We start from the raw sequence: 27,089 nt of genomic DNA on the forward strand, positions 1-27,089 counted from the left end.
TTGTGATGCTGATTCAGTTAATGCCTTTAAGAATGGCTTGGATGATTTTTTGGACAGACAGAATATTAAAGACTATTGTGATACTAAACGCTATAGTTAGTACAGGTATGGTATTTATAATTTATGTGAAAGTAGGGAGGTGTGTGTGTGTGTATGCTGGGTTTTCATTTGGAGGGGTAGAACTTGATGAACTTTTTATTTTTTTAAACCTGATTTAACTATGTAACAATGTAAGATGATATATCTTATTAAAGGAGACTGCAGGTTCACTATCACCAGACACATGCATTGACCTGACTTCACTATATGCCTCTTTATGATGGATGTGGTGTGGATGCTTTTGCAGTTAATATTTTTCTCTTACTAAATATGTCTTCTATGTTCCATCACTATCACCCATAATAAGTCCTCTAGGTACACTACTATTGGCACTATGCAATATTTTTCAGATCATATGCATTATTGTTCCTCATTTGTTTTTTTAACTTATCTGTAGGCTTCTTTTGTATAAGTAATTGATCATATTTCTTCTCCTTAGGGAGATGCTAAAAGCCAGTAGTCTACTCTGTATCTAGTTAATATAGTTATCCACAAAGTTTACTGACAGTTATCTCTGAATACTGAAAACTAATGTCTAATGTAACGGTTTTACAATCTAACAGAGTTTTAAACCACCCTCTTAGGCTCTAGCTTAGTATCATTTAGATATATACTCACAAGGACACTCCCAATGCCAGCAACATGAGTCATCATCAGGTACAGCAATTGGCTTTATTTTATTGGCACAGGTGATCTCTGGTGGAGGTGTGCAACCCTTTTGAACGATTTGTAGTTGACCTGCTGAATTGCATACAGCTTTTGTGCAATTACATATCTGCCAGGTTGTATGGGGCTGCAGAAGCAGAAAAAACAAGTACTCAGAAACTAACATAATAATATTTTATAGATCAGATTTCAGTAGTACATTTCTTCATTTTCAGGAATGTTGGATGGGCAGAATTTCCATAAACCATACACTCCATGTACCACCAAAATATAATCAATGAAGGATTTTATGGATTAAGCTACAAACCACATCTGTATCTATATATAATAAAGTGGTATAGAAACACTACTAATTAATTGGTCAAATGTAGGTGTCAGTAAACGCAAAATGATTTCCAAGAACCACATAAAAGCCGTTCCCACAGGACTTTCTAATATTGTGATTTATTGTGTAATTCAAAGTTTTAGTCAACTATTGTAACTTTCTTAAGAGTATTTCCTGTAAAAACAGTTTTTTTTGTTTTTCCCCTGTTTTCTATTGAGAAAAGGGCAGCGTGGAAAGTAGCATTTTTTGTTGTAGCTGCAGCCACTTCAAATTTTAGACACAAGTTTAAAACTAATGTATAGGTTGCATTTAATTCCAAATAAAATGTATAGTGTAGTTCCTAGTTCTGTTTCAAACTTATTCTTGAGGAAATGTGGGTTATTGGGTACTTTTTTATATTCTTGGTAGAGGTGTGGAAACGTACATGTTTTCTGTCTCAAGTTTTTACAGTAATTTGGGATACAGTGGACCCACAAACCTGAGAATGGCATTATTAAATTTGGATTATTTCAAATGGAGTGATAAGGTATTGTTGGCAAACACACTGGCTTTAGCCAGATTGTTGATATCAGCTTTATTAAGGAGTCTAAGACAATGAATTACTATGAAGCTAAGAATAAGTATAATCTTGGAACATTTTACTATAATCTTTTATTTTTCTGTGTAACCTGTTAAGTTTCTCTATATGATTCAGGCGTTGATAAGTTTGATGAGTATGAAAGTGTGTTCTTTGTCAAATGTATGGTTTAATATAAATAAAATAAAAATTGACAAAAAAGAAAATTTAGCCAATGATTTTGTGCATTCTGGATATCAATATAAAAATTTCACTTAGCAGAACTCACCACACAAGGAGTAGTTGTACTAATTGTAGTGATGGTGGTTGATTTGGTGGTTGTTTTCGTTGTTGTTGGTGTTGTAGTTGGTGTAGTTGTTGATGTTGTTGTACAAGGGATCTCAGTTGCAGGCATTTCCTTACAACTGCCATCACATACAACTTTGTAACATTTTCCATGAATTGTACTTCTTGCCACTTCCTCACCTGCAAAAAAGTCTCTCCATTAGTTGTTTGCCCTTGTAAATAATAAAATGCAAAACTGGCCCATGTTGCTTTGCTGAAAACTTTGCAAATCTGTGGTAAAATTCATTGAAAGGGATGAACTGTCTTTTTAGCTCAGCTACGGCATACCAGTGAAGGATTCAAATCTGATTAGTTGATGTGCAAGGCAAGGGAAGTATACAACATAAACATATGGGGGGTTATATATCAAACTCCAAATAAGAAAATAACAATAAATTTAGATTTTTTTTTTTTGACCAAAAACATTTTTGATTTTTTTTTTTTGGAATTTATTATACACACATGCTGTAAATCGGTAGGAAATCGGGCTTTTGGCAGGAAAATCCATTTTTCTGGAGCTTTTACTTTGATAATGTCCAATCGGCAGTTTGGAGTTGGTCAGACTTTTTTAATGTAAATAATGAGATAAATTCCGACTTTGTAAAGTTTAACTGAGATACAGCAAGTACTAAAGTGAAGTATCTATCAATCTATATTTTCAATTATTTGACTGCTTTACCTGGTATATAAAGTTTTCCATTATGATAACAGGAACATTTTGTGGTGAGTGTCGTGGTTGAAGTTGTTGTTGTCAAGGTTGTTGCTGTTAGAATAAATCAGAAAATAAATACATTAAAAACCTATCACGTCACAGTGTCTAGTGAGGCACAGAGGGATTGCTGGGAGAGATGCTGCTCCTTCCCCCCCCTCCCTCCCCACTGGCTTGACGATGTCATTGATGTGCACCTGTTGTCGGCAGTTTACTTGTACTAACTTGTTGGTGTAGTTGATGTACATGTGACTTCCCTTCGGGTTGGTCGCCTGCAAGTGCTGTCACATACATAGTCATAGCATTTTCCATTCCTCTCTCTGCTTTCACTTCCTTGTAATTTCTCTCCTGCAAGAAATTATTGTCTGGTTAGTTGCATGTCCTTGTTAACAGAAGGTCTAGGTAACTGCATTATCCCGCCTAGCTATTGTATCCAAAGACTGCTCCACTACCCCTCCTGCATGTGCTATGAACAATAGATCTTATTGGAAAAAAATGTTTTTTGTGTATGTGAAACGGGTGGTTGGCCATTAAGATAACTTTTAGTATGTTCTAGAATGGCCAATTCCAAGCCACTTTTCAAATGGTCTTCCTTATTTATTTATTTTTTTTAAAAAAAAATATTTGCCTTCATCTTCTGACTCTTTCCAGCTTTCAAATGGGGGTCACTGACACCATCTAAAAACACTTGCTTGGTAAGGCTACAAATGTAATGTTACTGCTACTTTTTATTACTTATCCTTCTGTTCAGGCTCTCAATTGTCCATATTCCAGTCGTTATTCAAATCGGAGCCTGGTTTCTAGGGTGATTTAGAACCTATCAACCAAACTGCAAAGTGGAGAGCTGCTGACCAGAAAGCTAAGTAACTCAAAAATGACAAATAATAGAAAAAAGCTAAAACGAAATGCAAACTGTCTCAGAATATGACTCCCTACATCTTACAAAAAATGTTATCTCAGAGGTGCACAATCCCTTTAATTTCCTGCTTAAGGACCACGCAGGCATTCTAGTGTTGACTGCCTTACCTGGTTGATACATTCTTCCCTCATGATGACAGGCACATGTTGTGGTGGTTGGAGGGGTTGTTGCTGTTAGGATACATTTGAAATAAATTAGAGGTTGATAACAGGATACAAAAGAATGTTTTGTGCAAAATTATACCACAGTCCTGATATTTTAAGAGGAATTTTTAGTGGTAAGTACTTACTTGGTGGTGTACATTTCACTTCAGTTCTGGTTGGTCTCTTACAAGTGCTGTCGCACACATAGCGGTAGCATCTCCCATCCCTTTCTCTGCTGTGGCTTCCTCCGATTTTGTGCCCTGCAATAAGAAGTTCCCTGGTTAGCTGCACGTCCTTGTTAATAGAAGTTCTAGGTAACTGAATCATCCTGTGGAGCTACTGTGTCAATGTACTGTCCCACTGTCTCTCCCGTGTTCATTTAATCGTACCTGCAACTTGGAGGGGCCTCATCTATTTATCAAGGTCAGCACTATGTACCGGGGAATGGCGTGAAACGGTGCACTGCGTTGAGATGAGCGCATCCTTAAAGCCTACTCTATTTTTCTATCTGCATTTAGAAATGTAGGCATACTTCATAGTTAGCCGGTACGAGTTAGAGTGAACTGAATACAGGAAGCACGTAAACTGTCCTCGGACAGTTAGGGTCACGGATGCTCCGGGCCTTCAAAAATCTAAAAGCCTGCCCAGTGGAAGAAAACTGCCTGAAAACTGCTTTCCTCTCCAAACTCACTTAAAATAGAAAATGGATGGAAAAATGCAAAAGGGCTCAGAGGATGACGCTGAGTAAGTTTGCATCATATTTTGTGTGCGTTTTAAGATCACACTCAAGGAACACGCAGACATTCTAATCTCGACTGCTTTACCTGCCAGGTACTCTCTTCCCTCGTGATGGCAGGCACATGTGGTGATGGTTGTAGGGGTTGTTGCTGTTTGAATAAAGGAAAAATAAATTAGACATTGCTAACAGGATATGAAAAGATGTTTGTTATAAATCAAAACCATACTGCTTATATTTTAATAAATCTATGGTAGAGGAATATGTATTCCCTCCCACCCAAATACTGTCATTTGCCTGTGCCCATTGTCTTAAAGAGGCGCTGTATCTTCACTCCCTATTTCCCCTCTGACATTTTCTAATGGTAATATTGTTAAGGCAATGCGCTATTCTTTTTAGTCACTCATGGGCCACTTCTTTTTTTAAAAAAAACCTGTGGTGGGATCAGACAGATCTCAATGTTATCTCTACTGCCAGCATCTTGAAATCTCCCTCAGTGTTACCATGTCTCTTGCTTAGTGGTAAGTACTTACTTGTTGGTGTAGTTGGTGTACATGTCACTTCCCTTCGGGTTGGTCGCCTGCAAGTGCTGTCGCATACATAGTCGTAGCATTTTCCATTCCTCTCTCTGCTTTCACTTCCTTGTAATTTCTCTCCTGCAAGAAGTTATTGTCTGGTTAGTTGCATGTCCTTGTTAACAGAAGGTCTAGGTAACTGCATTATCCCGCCTAGCTATGGTATCCAATGACTGCTCTACTGCCTCTCCTGCATCTGATGTGAGCAATAAATCTTACCTTGTTCACTTACTGGACAAAATGAATTTTCTTGTATGTTAAAGGAATGGTTGGCCATTAAGATAACTTTTGGTATATTCTAGAATGGCCAATTCCAAGCCACTTTTCAAATGGTCTTCCTTCTTTATTTTTTTTAGAGTTTTGAATTATTTGCATTCTTCTTCTGACTCTTTCCAGCTTTTAAATGGGGGTCACTGACACCATCTAAAAACACATGCTTGCTAAGGCAACAAATGTAATGCTACTGCTACTTTTTATTACTTATCCTTCTGTTCAGGCTCTCAATTGTCCATATTCCAGTCATTATTCTAATTGGAGCATGGTTTCTAGGGTGATTTGGAACCTATCAACCAAACTTCAAAGTAGAGAGCTGCTGACCATAAAGCTAAATAACTCAAAAATGACAACTAATAGAAAAAAGCTAAAACTAAATGCAAACTGTCTCAGAATGTCACTCCCTACATCTTAATAAATGTTATCTCAGAGGTGCACAATCCCTTTAATTTCCTACTTATGGGCCACGCAGGCATTCTAGTGTTTACTGCCTTACCTGGCTGATACATTCTTCCCTCATGATGACAGGCACATGTTGTGGTGGTTGGAGGGGTTGTTGCTGTAAGGATACATTTGAAATGAATTAGAGGTTGATAACAGGATACAAAAGAATGTTTTGTGCAACATAATACCACAGTCCTGATATTTTAAGAGGAATGTTTAGTGGTAAGTACTTACTTGGTGGTGTACATTCCACTTCAGTTCTGGTTGGTCTCTTACAAGTGCTGTCGCACACATAGCGGTAGCATTTTCCATCCCTTTCTCTGCTGTGGCTTCCTCCGATTTTGTGCCCTGCAATAAGAAGTTCCCTGGTTAGCTGCACGTCCTTGTTCATAGAAGTTCTAGGTAACTGAATCATCCTGTGCAGCTACTGTGTCAATGTACTGTCCCACTGTCTCTCCCGTGTTCAGTTAATCGTACCTGCAACTCGGGGGGGGGGCTCATCTATTTATCAAGGTCTGCACTGTTTACCGGGGAATGGTGTGTAACGGTGCACTGCGTTGAGATGAGCGCATTCCTTAAAGCCTACTCTATTTTTCTATCTGCATTTAGAAATGTAGGCATACTTCATGGTTAGCCGGTACGAGTTAGAGTGAACTGAATACAGGAAGCACGTAAACTGTCCTCGGACAGTTAGGGTCACTGATGCTCCGGGCCTTAAAAAATCTAAAAGCCTGCCCAGTGGAAGAAAGCTGCCTGAAAACTGCTTTCCTCTCCGGACTCACTTAAAATAGAAAATGGAGGGAAAAATGCAAAAGGGCTCAGAGGATAACTCTGAGTAAACCTGAGTAAGTTTGTGTGTGTGTGTTTGTCTTAAGATCACATTCAAGGAACACGCAGACATTCTAATCTCCACTGCTTTACCTGCCAGGTATTCTCTTCCCTCGTGATGGCAGGCACATGTGGTGGTTGTCGCTGTTTGAATAAAGAAGAAATAAATTAGACATTGCTAACCTTTTCCCCCCTCTGACATATTCTAATGGAAGTATTGTTCAGGCAATGCGCAATTCTTTTTAGTCACTCATGGGCCTCTTCTATTTTTGTTTCAAAACTGTTCCGGGTGATTGGATAGATCTGACTTTTATCTCTACTGCCAGCATCTTGAAATCTCCCTCAGTGTTAGCATGTCTCTTGTTTAGTGGCAAGTACTTACTTGTTGGTGTAGTTGTTGGGCATGGTTCTTCACTTCGGATTGGTCGCCTGCAGGTGATGTCACATACATAGTGGTAACATTTTCCATTCCTCTCTCTTCTTTCACTTCCTTCTAATTTCTCTCCTGCAAGAAGATGTTCTCTGGTTAGTTGCATGTCCTTGTTAATAGACATTCTAGCTAATGGCATTATCCCGCCTAGCTATTGTATCAAATGACTGCTCCACTACCTCTCCTTCACCTGCTGTGATCAATAAATCTGACCTGCACTTAGGGGGCGTATCTCTTTATAATACTGAACTCTATTTACTGGCCAAAAGGGTATGTAAAGTTACACTGTGTTGAGGGAAATATATATCTAAAGCCTACTCATATATTTTGCCCACTTTTTGGGTGGAGGTTAGAGCTAAATGATCCAAATTTACAGAAAAAAACACTGCTCGCTTATAGGACAAAACACATTTTTTGTGTGTGTGTTAACTTCCTGGTAAGGACCTCGCAGGCATCTGAGTTATGACTGTCTTACCTGGCTGATACATTCTTCCCTCATGATGACAGGCACATGTCGTGGTGGTTGGAGGGGTGGTTGCTGTTAGGATACATTTGAAATGAATTAGAGATTGATAACAGGATATAAAAGACTATTTTAAGCAAAACAATACCACAGTCCTCACATTTTAAGAGGAATGTTTAGTGGTCAGCACTTACTTGGTGGTGTACATTCTACTTCAGTTCTGGTTGGTCTCTTACAAGTGCTGTCGCACACATAGTGGTAGCATTTTCCATCCCTTTCTCTGCTGTGGCTTTCTCCAATTTTGTGCCCTGCAAGAAGTTCCCTGGTTAGCGGCAAGTCCTTATTAATGTGGTTTCTAGGTATCTGCATAATCCTATGGAGCTTCTGTTTCAAAGTACTGTCTCGCCCCTCTTACGTTAATCTGACCTGCAACTCAGGGGCCACATCTATTTATCAAAGTCAGCACTATGTTCTGTGGAATGGCGTGTAGCAACCCAAGAGTCAACTGAATACAGAAAGCTCATAAAATGTCCTTGGACAGTGAGGTCACTGATGCTCTGGGCCTTCAAAGAGCTGTTGAGCTGAAAGCCTGCCCAGTTAAAGAAAACTGCCTTTTACTGCTATTATCCTGAAGCCACTTTAAATACAATTTGAATGTAAACATAACAGGTCTCAGAGGATCCTTCCAAGTAAGTTTACATCCCATTTTTGTTTATGTGTGCCTTTTAAGATCACGCTCAAGGAACACGCAGACATTCTAATCTCGACTGCTTTACCTGCCAGGTACTCTCTTCCCTCGTGATGGCAGGCACATGTGGTGGTGGTTGTAGGGGTTGTTGCTGTTTGAATAAAGGAAAAATAAATTAGACATTGCTAACAGGATATGAAATGATGTTTGTTATAAATCAAAACCATACTGCTTATATTTTAATAAATCTATGGTAGAGGAACATGTATTCCCTCCCACCCAAATACTGTCATTTGCCTGTGCCCATTGTCTTAAAGAGGCGCTGTATCTTCACTTCCTATTTCCCCTCTGACATTTTCTAATGGTAATATTGTTAAGGCAATGCGCTATTCTTTTTAGTCACTCGTGGGCCACTTCTTTTTTTTAAAAAAAAAACGGTGCGTGGGATCGGACAGATCTCAATATTATCTCTACTGCCAGCATCTTGAAATCTCCCTCAGTGTTACCATGCCTCTTGCTTAGTGGTAAGTACTTACTTGTTGGTGTAGTTGGTGTACATGTCACTTCCCTTCGGGTTGGTCGCCTGCAAGTGCTGTCGCATACATAGTCGTAGCATTTTCCATTCCTCTCTCTGCTTTCACTTCCTTGTAATTTCTCTCCTGCAAGAAGTTATTGTCTGGTTAGTTGCATGTCCTTGTTAACAGAAGGTCTAGGTAACTGCATTATCCCGCCTAGCTATGGTATCCAATGACTGCTCCACTGCCTCTCCTGCATCTGATGTGAGCAATAAATCTTACCTTGTTCACTTACTGGACAAAATGAATTTTCTTGTATGTTAAAGGAGTGGTTGGCCATTAAGATAACTTTTGGTATATTCTAGAATGGCCAACTCCAAGCCACTTTTCAAATGGTCTTCCTTCTTTATTTTTTTTTAGAGTTTAGAATTATTTGTCTTCTTCTTCTGACTCTTTCCAGCTTTTAAATGGGGGTCACTGACACCATCTAAAAACACATGCTTGCTAAGGCGACACATGTAATGCTACTGCTACTTTTTATTACTTATCCTTCTGTTCAGGCTCTCAATTGTCCATATTCCAGTCGTTATTCTAATTGGAGCATGGTTTCTAGGGTGATTTGGAACCTATCAACCAAACTGCAAAGTGGAGAGCTGCTGACCATAAAGCTAAATAACTCAAAAATGACAAATAATAGAAAAAAGCTAAAACTAAATGCAAACTGTCTCAGAATGTCACTCCCTACATCTTAATAAAGTTATCTCAGAGGTGCACAATCCCTTTAATTTCCTACTTATGGGCCACGCAGGCATTCTAGTGTTGACTGCCTTACCTGGCTGATACATTCTTCCCTCATGATGACAGGCACATGTTGTGGTGGTTGGAGGGGTTGTTGCTGTTAGGATACATTTGAAATGAATTAGAGGTTGATAACAGGATACAAAAGAATGTTTTGTGCAACATAATACCACAGTCCTGATATTTTAAGAGGAATGTTTAGTGGTAAGTACTTACTTGGTGGTGTACATTCCACTTCAGTTCTGGTTGGTCTCTTACAAGTGCTGTCGCACACATAGCGGTAGCATTTTCCATCCCTTTCTCTGCTGTGGCTTCCTCCGATTTTGTGCCCTGCAATAAGAAGTTCCCTGGTTAGCTGCACGTCCTTGTTCATAGAAGTTCTAGGTAACTGAATTATCCTGTGGAGCTACTGTGTCAATGTACTGTCCCACTGTCTCTCCCGTGTTCAGTTAATCGTACCTGCAACTCGGGGTGGGGGCCTCGTCTATTTATCAAGGTCTGCACTGTTTACCGGGGAATGGCGTGTAACGGTGCACTGCGTTGAGATGAGCGCATCCTTAAAGCCTACTCTATTTTTCTATCTGCATTTAGAAATGTAGGCATACTTCATGGTTAGCCGGTACGAGTTAGAGTGAACTGAATACAGGAAGCACGTAAACTGTCCTCGGACAGTTAGGGTCACGGATGCTCCGGGCCTTCAAAAATCTAAAAGCCTGCCCAGTGGAAGAAAGCTGCCTGAAAACTGCTTTCCTCTCCGGACTCACTTAAAATAGAAAATGGAGGGAAAAATGCAAAAGGCCTCAGAGGATGACTCTGAGTAAGTCTGAGTAAGTTTGTGTGTGTGTGTTTGTCTTAAGATCACATTCAAGGAACACGCAGACATTCTAATCTCCACTGCTTTACCTGGCAGGTATTCTCTTCCCTCGTGATGGCAGGCACATGTGGTGGTTGTCGCTGTTTGAATAAAGAAGAAATAAATTAGACATTGCTAACCTTTTTCCCCCTCTGACATTTTCTAATGGAAGTATTGTTCAGGCAATGCGCAATTCTTTTTAGTCACTCATGGGCCTCTTCTATTTTTGTTTCAAAACTGTTCCGGGTGATTGGATAGATCTGACTTTTATCTCTACTGCCAGCATCTTGAAATCTCCCTCAGTGTTAGCATGTCTCTTGTTTAGTGGCAAGTACTTACTTGTTGGTGTAGTTGTTGGGCATGGTTCTTCACTTCGGATTGGTCGCCTGCAGGTGATGTCACATACATAGTGGTAACATTTTCCATTCCTCTCTCTTCTTTCACTTCCTTCTAATTTCTCTCCTGCAAGAAGATGTTCTCTGGTTAGTTGCATGTCCTTGTTAATAGACATTCTAGCTAATGCATTATCCCGCCTAGCTATTGTATCAAATGACTGCTCCACTACCTCTCCTTCACCTGCTGTGATCAATAAATCTGACCTGCACTTAGGGGGCGTATCTCTTTATAATACTGAACTCTATTTACTGGCCAAAAGGGTATGTAAAGTAACACTGTGTTGAGGGAAATATATATCTAAAGCCTACTCATATATTTTGCCCACTTTTTGTGTGGAGGTTAGAGCTAAATGATCCAAATTGACAGAAAAAAACACTGCTCGCTTATAGGACAAAACACATTTTTTGTGTGTGTGTTAACTTCCTGGTAAGGACCTCGCAGGCATCTGAGTTATGACTGTCTTACCTGGCTGATACATTCTTCCCTCATGATGACAGGCACATGTCGTGGTGGTTGGAGGGGTGGTTGCTGTTAGGATACATTTGAAATGAATTAGAGATTGATAACAGGATATAAAAGACTATTTTAAGCAAAACAATACCACAGTCCTCACATTTTAAGAGGAATGTTTAGTGGTCAGCACTTACTTGGTGGTGTACATTCTACTTCAGTTCTGGTTGGTCTCTTACAAGTGCTGTCGCACACATAGTGGTAGCATTTTCCATCCCTTTCTCTGCTGTGGCTTTCTCCAATTTTGTGCCCTGCAAGAAGTTCCCTGGTTAGCGGCAAGTCCTTATTAATGTGGTTTCTAGGTATCTGCATAATCCTATGGAGCTTCTGTTTCAAAGTACTGTCTCGCCCCTCTTACGTTAATCTGACCTGCAACTCAGGGGCCACATCTATTTATCAAAGACAGCACTATGTTCTGTGGAATGGCGTATAGCAACCCAAGAGTCAACTGAATACAGAAAGCTCATAAAATGTCCTTGGACAGTGAGGTCACTGATGCTCTGGGCCTTCAAAGAGCTGTTGAGCTGAAAGCCTGCCCAGTTAAAGAAAACTGCCTTCTACTGCTATTATCCTGAAGCCACTTTAAATACAATTTGAATGTAAACATAACAGGTCTCAGAGGATCCTTCCAGGTAAGTTTACATCCCATTTTTGTTTATGTGTGCCTTTTAAGATCACGCTCAAGGAACACGCAGACATTCTAATCTCGACTGCTTTACCTGCCAGGTACTCTCTTCCCTCGTGATGGCAGGCACATGTGGTGGTGGTTGTAGGGGTTGTTGCTGTTTGAATAAAGGAAAAATACATTAGACATTGCTAACAGGATATGAAATGATGTTTGTTATAAATCAAAACCATACTGCTTATATTTTAATAAATCTATGGTAGAGGAACATGTATTCCCTCCCACCCAAATACTGTCATTTGCCTGTGCCCATTGTCTTAAAGAGGCGCTGTATCTTCACTTCCTATTTCCCCTCTGACATTTTCTAATGGTAATATTGTTAAGGCAATGCGCTATTCTTTTTAGTCACTCGTGGGCCACTTCTTTTTTTTTTAAAAAAAAAACGGTGCGTGGGATCGGACAGATCTCAATGTTATCTCTACTGCCAGCATCTTGAAATCTCCCTCAGTGTTACCATGCCTCTTGCTTAGTGGTAAGTACTTACTTGTTGGTGTAGTTGGTGTACATGTCACTTCCCTTCGGGTTGGTCGCCTGCAAGTGCTGTCGCATACATAGTCGTAGCATTTTCCATTCCTCTCTCTGCTTTCACTTCCTTGTAATTTCTCTCCTGCAAGAAGTTATTGTCTGGTTAGTTGCATGTCCTTGTTAACAGAAGGTCTAGGTAACTGCATTATCCCGCCTAGCTATGGTATCCAATGACTGCTCCACTGCCTCTCCTGCATCTGATGTGAGCAATAAATCTTACCTTGTTCACTTACTGGACAAAATGAATTTTCTTGTATGTTAAAGGAGTGGTTGGCCATTAAGATAACTTTTGGTATATTCTAGAATGGCCAATTCCAAGCCACTTTTCAAATGGTCTTCCTTCTTAATTTTTTTTAGAGTTTAGAATTATTTGTCTTCTTCTTCTGACTCTTTCCAGCTTTTAAATGGGGGTCACTGACACCATCTAAAAACACATGCTTGCTAAGGCGACACATGTAATGCTACTGCTACTTTTTATTACTTATCCTTCTGTTCAGGCTCTCAATTGTCCATATTCCAGTCGTTATTCTAATTGGAGCATGGTTTCTAGGGTGATTTGGAACCTATCAACCAAACTGCAAAGTGGAGAGCTGCTGACCATAAAGCTAAATAACTCAAAAATGACAAATAATAGAAAAAAGCTAAAACTAAATGCAAACTGTCTCAGAATGTCACTCCCTACATCTTAATAAATGTTATCTCAGAGGTGCACAATCCCTTTAATTTCCTACTTATGGGCCACGCAGGCATTCTAGTGTTGACTGCCTTACCTGGCTGATACATTCTTCCCTCATGATGACAGGCACATGTTGTGGTGGTTGGAGGGGTTGTTGCTGTTAGGATACATTTGAAATGAATTAGAGGTTGATAACAGGATACAAAAGAATGTTTTGTGCAACATAATACCACAGTCCTGATATTTTAAGAGGAATGTTTAGTGGTAAGTACTTACTTGGTGGTGTACATTCCACTTCAGTTCTGGTTGGTCTCTTACAAGTGCTGTCGCACACATAGCGGTAGCATTTTCCATCCCTTTCTCTGCTGTGGCTTCCTCCGATTTTGTGCCCTGCAATAAGAAGTTCCCTGGTTAGCTGCACGTCCTTGTTCATAGAAGTTCTAGGTAACTGAATTATCCTGTGGAGCTACTGTGTCAATGTACTGTCCCACTGTCTCTCCCGTGTTCAGTTAATCGTACCTGCAACTCGGGGTGGGGGCCTCGTCTATTTATCAAGGTCTGCACTGTTTACCGGGGAATGGCGTGTAACGGTGCACTGCGTTGAGATGAGCGCATCCTTAAAGCCTACTCTATTTTTCTATCTGCATTTAGAAATGTAGGCATACTTCATGGTTAGCCGGTACGAGTTAGAGTGAACTGAATACAGGAAGCACGTAAACTGTCCTCGGACAGTTAGGGTCACGGATGCTCCGGGCCTTCAAAAATCTAAAAGCCTGCCCAGTGGAAGAAAGCTGCCTGAAAACTGCTTTCCTCTCCGAACTCACTTAAAATAGAAAATGGAGGGAAAAATGCAAAAGGCCTCAGAGGATGACTCTGAGTAAGTCTGAGTAAGTTTGTGTGTTTGTCTTAAGATCACATTCAAGGAACACGCAGACATTCTAATCTCCACTGCTTTACCTGGCAGGTATTCTCTTCCCTCGTGATGGCAGGCACATGTGGTGGTTGTCGCTGTTTGAATAAAGAAGAAATAAATTAGACATTGCTAACCTTTTTCCCCCTCTGACATTTTCTAATGGAAGTATTGTTCAGGCAATGCGCAATTCTTTTTAGTCACTCATGGGCCTCTTCTATTTTTGTTTCAAAACTGTTCCGGGTGATTGGATAGATCTGACTTTTATCTCTACTGCCAGCATCTTGAAATCTCCCTCAGTGTTAGCATGTCTCTTGTTTAGTGGCAAGTACTTACTTGTTGGTGTAGTTGTTGGGCATGGTTCTTCACTTCGGATTGGTCGCCTGCAGGTGATGTCACATACATAGTGGTAACATTTTCCATTCCTCTCTCTTCTTTCACTTCCTTCTAATTTCTCTCCTGCAAGAAGATGTTCTCTGGTTAGTTGCATGTCCTTGTTAATAGACATTCTAGCTAATGGCATTATCCCGCCTAGCTATTGTATCAAATGACTGCTCCACTACCTCTCCTTCACCTGCTGTGATCAATAAATCTGACCTGCACTTAGGGGGCGTATCTCTTTATAATACTGAACTCTATTTACTGGCCAAAAGGGTATGTAAAGTAACACTGTGTTGAGGGAAATATATATCTAAAGCCTACTCATATATTTTGCCCACTTTTTGTGTGGAGGTTAGAGCTAAATGATCCAAATTGACAGAAAAAAACACTGCTCGCTTATAGGACAAAACACATTTTTTGTGTGTGTGTTAACTTCCTGGTAAGGACCTCGCAGGCATCTGAGTTATGACTGTCTTACCTGGCTGATACATTCTTCCCTCATGATGACAGGCACATGTCGTGGTGGTTGGAGGGGTGGTTGCTGTTAGGATACATTTGAAATGAATTAGAGATTGATAACAGGATATAAAAGACTATTTTAAGCAAAACAATACCACAGTCCTCACATTTTAAGAGGAATGTTTAGTGGTCAGCACTTACTTGGTGGTGTACATTCTACTTCAGTTCTGGTTGGTCTCTTACAAGTGCTGTCGCACACATAGTGGTAGCATTTTCCATCCCTTTCTCTGCTGTGGCTTTCTCCAATTTTGTGCCCTGCAAGAAGTTCCCTGGTTAGCGGCAAGTCCTTATTAATGTGGTTTCTAGGTATCTGCATAATCCTATGGAGCTTCTGTTTCAAAGTACTGTCTCGCCCCTCTTACGTTAATCTGACCTGCAACTCAGGGGCCACATCTATTTATCAAAGACAGCACTATGTTCTGTGGAATGGCGTATAGCAACCCAAGAGTCAACTGAATACAGAAAGCTCATAAAATGTCCTTGGACAGTGAGGTCACTGATGCTCTGGGCCTTCAAAGAGCTGTTGAGCTGAAAGCCTGCCCAGTTAAAGAAAACTGCCTTCTACTGCTATTATCCTGAAGCCACTTTAAATACAATTTGAATGTAAACATAACAGGTCTCAGAGGATCCTTCCAGGTAAGTTTACATCCCATTTTTGTTTATGTGTGCCTTTTAAGATCACGCTCAAGGAACACGCAGACATTCTAATCTCGACTGCTTTACCTGCCAGGTACTCTCTTCCCTCGTGATGGCAGGCACATGTGGTGGTGGTTGTAGGGGTTGTTGCTGTTTGAATAAAGGAAAAATAAATTAGACATTGCTAACAGGATATGAAATGATGTTTGTTATAAATCAAAACCATACTGCTTATATTTTAATAAATCTATGGTAGAGGAACATGTATTCCCTCCCACCCAAATACTGTCATTTGCCTGTGCCCATTGTCTTAAAGAGGCGCTGTATCTTCACTTCCTATTTCCCCTCTGACATTTTCTAATGGTAATATTGTTAAGGCAATGCGCTATTCTTTTTAGTCACTCGTGGGCCGCTTCTTTTTTTTTAAAAAAAAAAAAACGGTGCGTGGGATCGGACAGATCTCAATGTTATCTCTACTGCCAGCATCTTGAAATCTCCCTCAGTGTTACCATGCCTCTTGCTTAGTGGTAAGTACTTACTTGTTGGTGTAGTTGGTGTACATGTCACTTCCCTTCGGGTTGGTCGCCTGCAAGTGCTGTCGCATACATAGTCGTAGCATTTTCCATTCCTCTCTCTGCTTTCACTTCCTTGTAATTTCTCTCCTGCAAGAAGTTATTGTCTGGTTAGTTGCTTGTCCTTGTTAACAGAAGGTCTAGGTAACTGCATTATCCCGCCTAGCTATGGTATCCAATGACTGCTCCACTGCCTCTCCTGCATCCGATGTGAGCAATAAATCTTACCTTGTTCACCTACTGGACAAAATGAATTTTCTTGTATGTTAAAGGAGTGGTTGGCCATTAAGATAACTTTTGGTATATTCTAGAATGGCCAATTCCAAGCCACTTTTCAAATGGTCTTCCTTCTTTATTTTTTTTAGAGTTTAGAATTATTTGTCTTCTTCTTCTGACTCTTTCCAGCTTTTAAATGGGGGTCACTGACACCATCTAAAAACACATGCTTGCTAAGGCGACACATGTAATGCTACTGCTACTTTTTATTACTTATCCTTCTGTTCAGGCTCTCAATTGTCCATATTCCAGTCGTTATTCTAATTGGAGCATGGTTTCTAGGGTGATTTAGAACCTATCAACCAAACTGCAAAGTGGAGAGCTGCTGACCATAAAGCTAAATAACTCAAAAATGACAAATAATAGAAAAAAGCTAAAACTAAATGCAAACTGTCTCAGAATGTCACTCCCTACATCTTAATAAATGTTATCTCAGAGGTGCACAATCCCTTTAATTTCCTACTTATGGGCCACGCAGGCATTCTAGTGTTGACTGCCTTACCTGGCTGATACATTCTTCCCTCATGATGACAGGCACATGTTGTGGTGGTTGGAGGGGTTGTTGCTGTTAGGATACATTTGAAATGAATTAGAGGTTGATAACAGGATACAAAAGAATGTTTTGTGCAACATAATACCACAGTCCTGATATTTTAAGAGGAATGTTTAGTGGTAAGTACTTACTTGGTGGTGTACATTCCACTTCAGTTCTGGTTGGTCTCTTACAAGTGCTGTCGCACACATAGCGGTAGCATTTTCCATCCCTTTCTCTGCTGTGGCTTCCTCCGATTTTGTGCCCTGCAATAAGAAGTTCCCTGGTTAGCTGCACGTCCTTGTTCATAGAAGTTCTAGGTAACTGAATTATCCTGTGGAGCTACTGTGTCAATGTACTGTCCCACTGTCTCTCCCGTGTTCAGTTAATCGTACCTGCAACTCGGGGTGGGGGCCTCGTCTATTTATCAAGGTCTGCACTGTTTACCGGGGAATGGCGTGTAACGGTGCACTGCGTTGAGATGAGCGCATCCTTAAAGCCTACTCTATTTTTCTATCTGCATTTAGAAATGTAGGCATACTTCATGGTTAGCCGGTACGAGTTAGAGTGAACTGAATACAGGAAGCACGTAAACTGTCCTCGGACAGTTAGGGTCACGGATGCTCCGGGCCTTCAAAAATCTAAAAGCCTGCCCAGTGGAAGAAAGCTGCCTGAAAACTGCTTTCCTCTCCGAACTCACTTAAAATAGAAAATGGAGGGAAAAATGCAAAAGGCCTCAGAGGATGACTCTGAGTAAGTCTGAGTAAGTTTGTGTGTTTGTCTTAAGATCACATTCAAGGAACACGCAGACATTCTAATCTCCACTGCTTTACCTGGCAGGTATTCTCTTCCCTCGTGATGGCAGGCACATGTGGTGGTTGTCGCTGTTTGAATAAAGAAGAAATAAATTAGACATTGCTAACCTTTTTCCCCCTCTGACATTTTCTAATGGAAGTATTGTTCAGGCAATGCGCAATTCTTTTTAGTCACTCATGGGCCTCTTCTATTTTTGTTTCAAAACTGTTCCGGGTGATTGGATAGATCTGACTTTTATCTCTACTGCCAGCATCTTGAAATCTCCCTCAGTGTTAGCATGTCTCTTGTTTAGTGGCAAGTACTTACTTGTTGGTGTAGTTGTTGGGCATGGTTCTTCACTTCGGATTGGTCGCCTGCAGGTGATGTCACATACATAGTGGTAACATTTTCCATTCCTCTCTCTTCTTTCACTTCCTTCTAATTTCTCTCCTGCAAGAAGATGTTCTCTGGTTAGTTGCATGTCCTTGTTAATAGACATTCTAGCTAACTGCATTATCCCGCCTAGCTATTGTATCAAATGACTGCTCCACTACCTCTCCTTCACCTGCTGTGATCAATGAATCTGACCTGCACTTAGGGGGCGTATCTCTTTATAATACTGAACTCTATTTACTGGCCAAAAGGGTATGTAAAGTAACACTGTGTTGAGGGAAATATATATCTAAAGCCTACTCATATATTTTGCCCACTTTTTGGGTGGAGGTTAGAGCTAAATGATCCAAATTGACAGAAAAAAACACTGCTCGCTTATAGGACAAAACACATTTTTTGTGTGTGTGTTAACTTCCTGGTAAGGACCTCGCAGGCATCTGAGTTTTGACTGTCTTACCTGGCTGATACATTCTTCCCTCATGATGACAGGCACATGTCGTGGTGGTTGGAGGGGTGGTTGCTGTTAGGATACATTTGAAATGAATTAGAGATTGATAACAGGATATAAAAGACTATTTTAAGCAAAACAATGCCACAGTCCTCACATTTTAAGAGGAATGTTTAGTGGTCAGCACTTACTTGGTGGTGTACATTCTACTTCAGTTCTGGTTGGTCTCTTACAAGTGCTGTCGCACACATAGTGGTAGCATTTTCCATCCCTTTCTCTGCTGTGGCTTTCTCCAATTTTGTGCCCTGCAAGAAGTTCCCTGGTTAGCGGCAAGTCCTTATTAATGTGGTTTCTAGGTATCTGCATAATCCTATGGAGCTTCTGTTTCAAAGTACTGTCTCGCCCCTCTTACGTTAATCTGACCTGCAACTCAGGGGCCACATCTATTTATCAAAGACAGCACTATGTTCTGTGGAATGGCGTATAGCAACCCAAGAGTCAACTGAATACAGAAAGCTCATAAAATGTCCTTGGACAGTGAGGTCACTGATGCTCTGGGCCTTCAAAGAGCTGTTGAGCTGAAAGCCTGCCCAGTTAAAGAAAACTGCCTTCTACTGCTATTATCCTGAAGCCACTTTAAATACAATTTGAATGTAAACATAACAGGTCTCAGAGGATCCTTCCAGGTAAGTTTACATCCCATTTTTGTTTATGTGTGCCTTTTAAGATCACGCTCAAGGAACACGCAGACATTCTAATCTCGACTGCTTTACCTGCCAGGTACTCTCTTCCCTCGTGATGGCAGGCACATGTGGTGGTGGTTGTAGGGGTTGTTGCTGTTTGAATAAAGGAAAAATAAATTAGACATTGCTAACAGGATATGAAATGATGTTTGTTATAAATCAAAACCATACTGCTTATATTTTAATAAATCTATGGTAGAGGAACATGTATTCCCTCCCACCCAAATACTGTCATTTGCCTGTGCCCATTGTCTTAAAGAGGCGCTGTATCTTCACTTCCTATTTCCCCTCTGACATTTTCTAATGGTAATATTGTTAAGGCAATGCGCTATTCTTTTTAGTCACTCGTGGGCCACTTCTTTTTTTTTAAAAAAAAAAAACGGTGCGTGGGATCGGACAGATCTCAATGTTATCTCTACTGCCAGCATCTTGAAATCTCCCTCAGTGTTACCATGCCTCTTGCTTAGTGGTAAGTACTTACTTGTTGGTGTAGTTGGTGTACATGTCACTTCCCTTCGGGTTGGTCGCCTGCAAGTGCTGTCGCATACATAGTCGTAGCATTTTCCATTCCTCTCTCTGCTTTCACTTCCTTGTAATTTCTCTCCTGCAAGAAGTTATTGTCTGGTTAGTTGCATGTCCTTGTTAACAGAAGGTCTAGGTAACTGCATTATCCCGCCTAGCTATGGTATCCAATGACTGCTCCACTGCCTCTCCTGCATCTGATGTGAGCAATAAATCTTACCTTGTTCACTTACTGGACAAAATGAATTTTCTTGTATGTTAAAGGAGTGGTTGGCCATTAAGATAACTTTTGGTATATTCTAGAATGGCCAATTCCAAGCCACTTTTCAAATGGTCTTCCTTCTTTATTTTTTTTAGAGTTTAGAATTATTTGTCTTCTTCTTCTGACTCTTTCCAGCTTTTAAATGGGGGTCACTGACACCATCTAAAAACACATGCTTGCTAAGGCGACACATGTAATGCTACTGCTACTTTTTATTACTTATCCTTCTGTTCAGGCTCTCAATTGTCCATATTCCAGTCGTTATTCTAATTGGAGCATGGTTTCTAGGGTGATTTGGAACCTATCAACCAAACTGCAAAGTGGAGAGCTGCTGACCATAAAGCTAAATAACTCAAAAATGACAAATAATAGAAAAAAGCTAAAACTAAATGCAAACTGTCTCAGAATGTCACTCCCTACATCTTAATAAATGTTATCTCAGAGGTGCACAATCCCTTTAATTTCCTACTTATGGGCCACGCAGGCATTCTAGTGTTGACTGCCTTACCTGGCTGATACATTCTTCCCTCATGATGACAGGCACATGTTGTGGTGGTTGGAGGGGTTGTTGCTGTTAGGATACATTTGAAATGAATTAGAGGTTGATAACAGGATACAAAAGAATGTTTTGTGCAACATAATACCACAGTCCTGATATTTTAAGAGGAATGTTTAGTGGTAAGTACTTACTTGGTGGTGTACATTCCACTTCAGTTCTGGTTGGTCTCTTACAAGTGCTGTCGCACACATAGCGGTAGCATTTTCCATCCCTTTCTCTGCTGTGGCTTCCTCCGATTTTGTGCCCTGCAATAAGAAGTTCCCTGGTTAGCTGCACGTCCTTGTTCATAGAAGTTCTAGGTAACTGAATTATCCTGTGGAGCTACTGTGTCAATGTACTGTCCCACTGTCTCTCCCGTGTTCAGTTAATCGTACCTGCAACTCGGGGTGGGGGCCTCGTCTATTTATCAAGGTCTGCACTGTTTACCGGGGAATGGCGTGTAACGGTGCACTGCGTTGAGATGAGCGCATCCTTAAAGCCTACTCTATTTTTCTATCTGCATTTAGAAATGTAGGCATACTTCATGGTTAGCCGGTACGAGTTAGAGTGAACTGAATACAGGAAGCACGTAAACTGTCCTCGGACAGTTAGGGTCACGGATGCTCCGGGCCTTCAAAAATCTAAAAGCCTGCCCAGTGGAAGAAAGCTGCCTGAAAACTGCTTTCCTCTCCGAACTCACTTAAAATAGAAAATGGAGGGAAAAATGCAAAAGGCCTCAGAGGATGACTCTGAGTAAGTCTGAGTAAGTTTGTGTGTTTGTCTTAAGATCACATTCAAGGAACACGCAGACATTCTAATCTCCACTGCTTTACCTGGCAGGTATTCTCTTCCCTCGTGATGGCAGGCACATGTGGTGGTTGTCGCTGTTTGAATAAAGAAGAAATAAATTAGACATTGCTAACCTTTTTCCCCCTCTGACATTTTCTAATGGAAGTATTGTTCAGGCAATGCGCAATTCTTTTTAGTCACTCATGGGCCTCTTCTATTTTTGTTTCAAAACTGTTCCGGGTGATTGAATAGATCTGACTTTTATCTCTACTGCCAGCATCTTGAAATCTCCCTCAGTGTTAGCATGTCTCTTGTTTAGTGGCAAGTACTTACTTGTTGGTGTAGTTGTTGGGCATGGTTCTTCACTTCGGATTGGTCGCCTGCAGGTGATGTCACATACATAGTGGTAACATTTTCCATTCCTCTCTCTTCTTTCACTTCCTTCTAATTTCTCTCCTGCAAGAAGATGTTCTCTGGTTAGTTGCATGTCCTTGTTAATAGACATTCTAGCTAACTGCATTATCCCGCCTAGCTATTGTATCAAATGACTGCTCCACTACCTCTCCTTCACCTGCTGTGATCAATGAATCTGACCTGCACTTAGGGGGCGTATCTCTTTATAATACTGAACTCTATTTACTGGCCAAAAGGGTATGTAAAGTAACACTGTGTTGAGGGAAATATATATCTAAAGCCTACTCATATATTTTGCCCACTTTTTGGGTGGAGGTTAGAGCTAAATGATCCAAATTGACAGAAAAAAACACTGCTCGCTTATAGGACAAAACACATTTTTTTTGTGTGTGTTAACTTCCTGGTAAGGACCTCGCAGGCATCTGAGTTTTGACTGTCTTACCTGGCTGATACATTCTTCCCTCATGATGACAGGCACATGTCGTGGTGGTTGGAGGGGTGGTTGCTGTTAGGATACATTTGAAATGAATTAGAGATTGATAACAGGATATAAAAGACTATTTTAAGCAAAACAATGCCACAGTCCTCACATTTTAAGAGGAATGTTTAGTGGTCAGCACTTACTTGGTGGTGTACATTCTACTTCAGTTCTGGTTGGTCTCTTACAAGTGCTGTCGCACACATAGTGGTAGCATTTTCCATCCCTTTCTCTGCTGTGGCTTTCTCCAATTTTGTGCCCTGCAAGAAGTTCCCTGGTTAGCGGCAAGTCCTTATTAATGTGGTTTCTAGGTATCTGCATAATCCTATGGAGCTTCTGTTTCAAAGTACTGTCTCGCCCCTCTTACGTTAATCTGACCTGCAACTCAGGGGCCACATCTATTTATCAAAGTCGGCACTATGTTCTGTGGAATGGCGTGTAGCAACCCAAGAGTCAACTGAATACAGAAAGCTCATAAAATGTCCTTGGACAGTGAGGTCACTGATGCTCTGGGCCTTCAAAGAGCTGTTGAGCTGAAAGCCTGCCCAGTTAAAGAAAACTGCCTTCTACTGCTATTATCCTGAAGCCACTTTAAATACAATTTGAATGTAAACATAACAGGTCTCAGAGGATCCTTCCAAGTAAGTTTACATCCCATTTTTGTTTATGTGTGCCTTTTAAGATCACGCTCAAGGAACACGCAGACATTCTAATCTCGACTGCTTTACCTGCCAGGTACTCTCTTCCCTCGTGATGGCAGGCACATGTGGTGGTGGTTGTAGGGGTTGTTGCTGTTTGAATAAAGGAAAAATAAATTAGACATTGCTAACAGGATATGAAATGATGTTTGTTATAAATCAAAACCATACTGCTTATATTTTAATAAATCTATGGTAGAGGAACATGTATTCCCTCCCACCCAAATACTGTCATTTGCCTGTGCCCATTGTCTTAAAGAGGCGCTGTATCTTCACTTCCTATTTCCCCTCTGACATTTTCTAATGGTAATATTGTTAAGGCAATGCGCTATTCTTTTTAGTCACTCGTGGGCCACTTCTTTTTTTTAAAAAAAAAAAAACGGTGCGTGGGATCGGACAGATCTAAATATTATCTCTACTGCCAGCATCTTGAAATCTCCCTCAGTGTTACCATGCCTCTTGCTTAGTGGTAAGTACTTACTTGTTGGTGTAGTTGATGTACATGTCACTTCCCTTCGGGTTGGTCGCCTGCAAGTGCTGTCGCATACATAGTCGTAGCATTTTCCATTCCTCTCTCTGCTTTCACTTCCTTGTAATTTCTCTCCTGCAAGAAGTTATTGTCTGGTTAGTTGCATGTCCTTGTTAACAGAAGGTCTAGGTAACTGCATTATCCCGCCTAGCTATGGTATCCAATGACTGCTCTACTGCCTCTCCTGCATCTGATGTGAGCAATAAATCTTACCTTGTTCACTTACTGGACAAAATGAATTTTCTTGTATGTTAAAGGAGTGGTTGGCCATTAAGATAACTTTTGGTATATTCTAGAATGGCCAATTCCAAGCCACTTTTCAAATGGTCTTCCTTCTTTATTTTTTTTAGAGTTTAGAATTATTTGTCTTCTTCTTCTGACTCTTTCCAGCTTTTAAATGGGGGTCACTGACACCATCTAAAAACACATGCTTGCTAAGGCGACACATGTAATGCTACTGCTACTTTTTATTACTTATCCTTCTGTTCAGGCTCTCAATTGTCCATATTCCAGTCGTTATTCTAATTGGAGCATGGTTTCTAGGGTGATTTGGAACCTATCAACCAAACGGCAAAGTGGAGAGCTGCTGATCATAAAGCTAAATAACTCAAAAATGACAAATAATAGAAAAAAGCTAAAACTAAATGCAAACTGTCTCAGAATGTCACTCCCTACATCTTAATAAATGTTATCTCAGAGGTGCACAATCCCTTTAATTTCCTACTTATGGGCCACGCAGGCATTCTAGTGTTGACTGCCTTACCTGGCTGATACATTCTTCCCTCATGATGACAGGCACATGTTGTGGTGGTTGGAGGGGTTGTTGCTGTTAGGATACATTTGAAATGAATTAGAGGTTGATAACAGGATACAAAAGAATGTTTTGTGCAACATAATACCACAGTCCTGATATTTTAAGAGGAATGTTTAGTGGTAAGTACTTACTTGGTGGTGTACATTCCACTTCAGTTCTGGTTGGTCTCTTACAAGTGCTGTCGCACACATAGCGGTAGCATTTTCCATCCCTTTCTCTGCTGTGGCTTCCTCCGATTTTGTGCCCTGCAATAAGAAGTTCCCTGGTTAGCTGCACGTCCTTGTTCATAGAAGTTCTAGGTAACTGAATTATCCTGTGGAGCTACTGTGTCAATGTACTGTCCCACTGTCTCTCCCGTGTTCAGTTAATCGTACCTGCAACTCGGGGTGGGGGCCTCGTCTATTTATCAAGGTCTGCACTGTTTACCGGGGAATGGCGTGTAACGGTGCACTGCGTTGAGATGAGCGCATCCTTAAAGCCTACTCTATTTTTCTATCTGCATTTAGAAATGTAGGCATACTTCATGGTTAGCCGGTACGAGTTAGAGTGAACTGAATACAGGAAGCACGTAAACTGTCCTCGGACAGTTAGGGTCACGGATGCTCCGGGCCTTCAAAAATCTAAAAGCCTGCCCAGTGGAAGAAAGCTGCCTGAAAACTGCTTTCCTCTCCAGACTCACTTAAAATAGAAAATGGAGGGAAAAATGCAAAAGGCCTCAGAGGATGACTCTGAGTAAGTCTGAGTAAGTTTGTGTGTGTGTGTTTGTCTTAAGATCACATTCAAGGAACACGCAGACATTCTAATCTCCACTGCTTTACCTGGCAGGTATTCTCTTCCCTCGTGATGGCAGGCACATGTGGTGGTTGTCGCTGTTTGAATAAAGAAGAAATAAATTAGACATTGCTAACCTTTTTCCCCCTCTGACATTTTCTAATGGAAGTATTGTTCAGGCAATGCGCAATTCTTTTTAGTCACTCATGGGCCTCTTCTATTTTTGTTTCAAAACTGTTCCGGGTGATTGGATAGATCTGACTTTTATCTCTACTGCCAGCATCTTGAAATCTCCCTCAGTGTTAGCATGTCTCTTGTTTAGTGGCAAGTACTTACTTGTTGGTGTAGTTGTTGGGCATGGTTCTTCACTTCGGATTGGTCGCCTGCAGGTGATGTCACATACATAGTGGTAACATTTTCCATTCCTCTCTCTTCTTTCACTTCCTTCTAATTTCTCTCCTGCAAGAAGATGTTCTCTGGTTAGTTGCATGTCCTTGTTAATAGACATTCTAGCTAATGGCATTATCCCGCCTAGCTATTGTATCAAATGACTGCTCCACTACCTCTCCTTCACCTGCTGTGATCAATAAATCTGACCTGCACTTAGGGGGCGTATCTCTTTATAATACTGAACTCTATTTACTGGCCAAAAGGGTATGTAAAGTAACACTGTGTTGAGGGAAATATATATCTAAAGCCTACTCATATATTTTGCCCACTTTTTGGGTGGAGGTTAGAGCTAAATGATCCAAATTGACAGAAAAAAACACTGCTCGCTTATAGGACAAAACACATTTTTTGTGTGTGTGTTAACTTCCTGGTAAGGACCTCGCAGGCATCTGAGTTATGACTGTCTTACCTGGCTGATACATTCTTCCCTCATGATGACAGGCACATGTCGTGGTGGTTGGAGGGGTGGTTGCTGTTAGGATACATTTGAAATGAATTAGAGATTGATAACAGGATATAAAAGACTATTTTAAGCAAAACAATACCACAGTCCTCACATTTTAAGAGGAATGTTTAGTGGTCAGCACTTACTTGGTGGTGTACATTCTACTTCAGTTCTGGTTGGTCTCTTACAAGTGCTGTCGCACACATAGTGGTAGCATTTTCCATCCCTTTCTCTGCTGTGGCTTTCTCCAATTTTGTGCCCTGCAAGAAGTTCCCTGGTTAGCGGCAAGTCCTTATTAATGTGGTTTCTAGGTATCTGCATAATCCTATGGAGCTTCTGTTTCAAAGTACTGTCTCGCCCCTCTTACGTTAATCTGACCTGCAACTCAGGGGCCACATCTATTTATCAAAGACAGCACTATGTTCTGTGGAATGGCGTATAGCAACCCAAGAGTCAACTGAATACAGAAAGCTCATAAAATGTCCTTGGACAGTGAGGTCACTGATGCTCTGGGCCTTCAAAGAGCTGTTGAGCTGAAAGCCTGCCCAGTTAAAGAAAACTGCCTTCTACTGCTATTATCCTGAAGCCACTTTAAATACAATTTGAATGTAAACATAACAGGTCTCAGAGGATCCTTCCAGGTAAGTTTACATCCCATTTTTGTTTATGTGTGCCTTTTAAGATCACGCTCAAGGAACACGCAGACATTCTAATCTCGACTGCTTTACCTGCCAGGTACTCTCTTCCCTCGTGATGGCAGGCACATGTGGTGGTGGTTGTAGGGGTTGTTGCTGTTTGAATAAAGGAAAAATAAATTAGACATTGCTAACAGGATATGAAATGATGTTTGTTATAAATCAAAACCATACTGCTTATATTTTAATAAATCTATGGTAGAGGAACATGTATTCCCTCCCACCCAAATACTGTCATTTGCCTGTGCCCATTGTCTTAAAGAGGCGCTGTATCTTCACTTCCTATTTCCCCTCTGACATTTTCTAATGGTAATATTGTTAA

The 27,089-nt window shown here is 40.7% G+C and overlaps 2 protein-coding genes across 2 annotated transcripts in view; both read right to left on the reverse strand.

Annotated features, from left to right (window-relative positions):
• Positions 1-2,920: 2,920 nt before the first annotated feature.
• LOC121402879 (kielin/chordin-like protein) lies at positions 2,921-6,205 on the reverse strand. Its single transcript, XM_041589606.1, has 6 exons — positions 6,025-6,205; positions 5,843-5,905; positions 5,002-5,154; positions 4,587-4,649; positions 3,727-3,789; positions 2,921-3,048 (listed from the first exon to the last, which is right to left on the reverse strand). Exons 1-6 carry the CDS (start codon positions 6,203-6,205, stop codon positions 2,921-2,923), a joined length of 651 nt encoding a protein of 216 aa, XP_041445540.1.
• Positions 6,206-6,873: 668 nt separating this feature from the next.
• Positions 6,874-27,089, reverse strand: part of LOC108704977 (mucin-2) — a 57,157-nt gene continuing 36,941 nt past the window's right edge. Inside the window, exons 46-89 of the mRNA XM_041589607.1 lie at positions 26,801-26,863; positions 26,219-26,332; positions 26,037-26,099; positions 25,514-25,636; positions 25,225-25,275; positions 24,538-24,651; positions 24,356-24,418; positions 23,545-23,667; positions 23,094-23,156; positions 22,512-22,625; positions 22,330-22,392; positions 21,807-21,929; positions 21,518-21,568; positions 20,837-20,950; positions 20,655-20,717; positions 19,844-19,966; positions 19,393-19,455; positions 18,811-18,924; positions 18,629-18,691; positions 18,106-18,228; positions 17,817-17,867; positions 17,136-17,249; positions 16,954-17,016; positions 16,143-16,265; positions 15,691-15,753; positions 15,109-15,222; positions 14,927-14,989; positions 14,404-14,526; positions 14,115-14,165; positions 13,434-13,547; positions 13,252-13,314; positions 12,441-12,563; positions 11,991-12,053; positions 11,409-11,522; positions 11,227-11,289; positions 10,705-10,827; positions 10,416-10,466; positions 9,729-9,842; positions 9,547-9,609; positions 8,736-8,858; positions 8,288-8,350; positions 7,706-7,819; positions 7,524-7,586; positions 6,874-7,123 (exon numbers count right to left, since the gene is read on the reverse strand). Coding sequence (XP_041445541.1) covers positions 6,882-7,123; positions 7,524-7,586; positions 7,706-7,819; positions 8,288-8,350; positions 8,736-8,858; positions 9,547-9,609; positions 9,729-9,842; positions 10,416-10,466; positions 10,705-10,827; positions 11,227-11,289; positions 11,409-11,522; positions 11,991-12,053; positions 12,441-12,563; positions 13,252-13,314; positions 13,434-13,547; positions 14,115-14,165; positions 14,404-14,526; positions 14,927-14,989; positions 15,109-15,222; positions 15,691-15,753; positions 16,143-16,265; positions 16,954-17,016; positions 17,136-17,249; positions 17,817-17,867; positions 18,106-18,228; positions 18,629-18,691; positions 18,811-18,924; positions 19,393-19,455; positions 19,844-19,966; positions 20,655-20,717; positions 20,837-20,950; positions 21,518-21,568; positions 21,807-21,929; positions 22,330-22,392; positions 22,512-22,625; positions 23,094-23,156; positions 23,545-23,667; positions 24,356-24,418; positions 24,538-24,651; positions 25,225-25,275; positions 25,514-25,636; positions 26,037-26,099; positions 26,219-26,332; positions 26,801-26,863 — 4,052 coding nt within the window. The 3' untranslated portion in view covers positions 6,874-6,881. The remainder of the gene's footprint in view (positions 7,124-7,523; positions 7,587-7,705; positions 7,820-8,287; positions 8,351-8,735; positions 8,859-9,546; positions 9,610-9,728; positions 9,843-10,415; positions 10,467-10,704; positions 10,828-11,226; positions 11,290-11,408; positions 11,523-11,990; positions 12,054-12,440; positions 12,564-13,251; positions 13,315-13,433; positions 13,548-14,114; positions 14,166-14,403; positions 14,527-14,926; positions 14,990-15,108; positions 15,223-15,690; positions 15,754-16,142; positions 16,266-16,953; positions 17,017-17,135; positions 17,250-17,816; positions 17,868-18,105; positions 18,229-18,628; positions 18,692-18,810; positions 18,925-19,392; positions 19,456-19,843; positions 19,967-20,654; positions 20,718-20,836; positions 20,951-21,517; positions 21,569-21,806; positions 21,930-22,329; positions 22,393-22,511; positions 22,626-23,093; positions 23,157-23,544; positions 23,668-24,355; positions 24,419-24,537; positions 24,652-25,224; positions 25,276-25,513; positions 25,637-26,036; positions 26,100-26,218; positions 26,333-26,800; positions 26,864-27,089) is intronic.

Source organism: Xenopus laevis, chromosome 4L, assembly GCF_017654675.1.
Source record: "Xenopus laevis strain J_2021 chromosome 4L, Xenopus_laevis_v10.1, whole genome shotgun sequence".
Taxonomy (NCBI): domain Eukaryota; kingdom Metazoa; phylum Chordata; class Amphibia; order Anura; family Pipidae; genus Xenopus; species Xenopus laevis.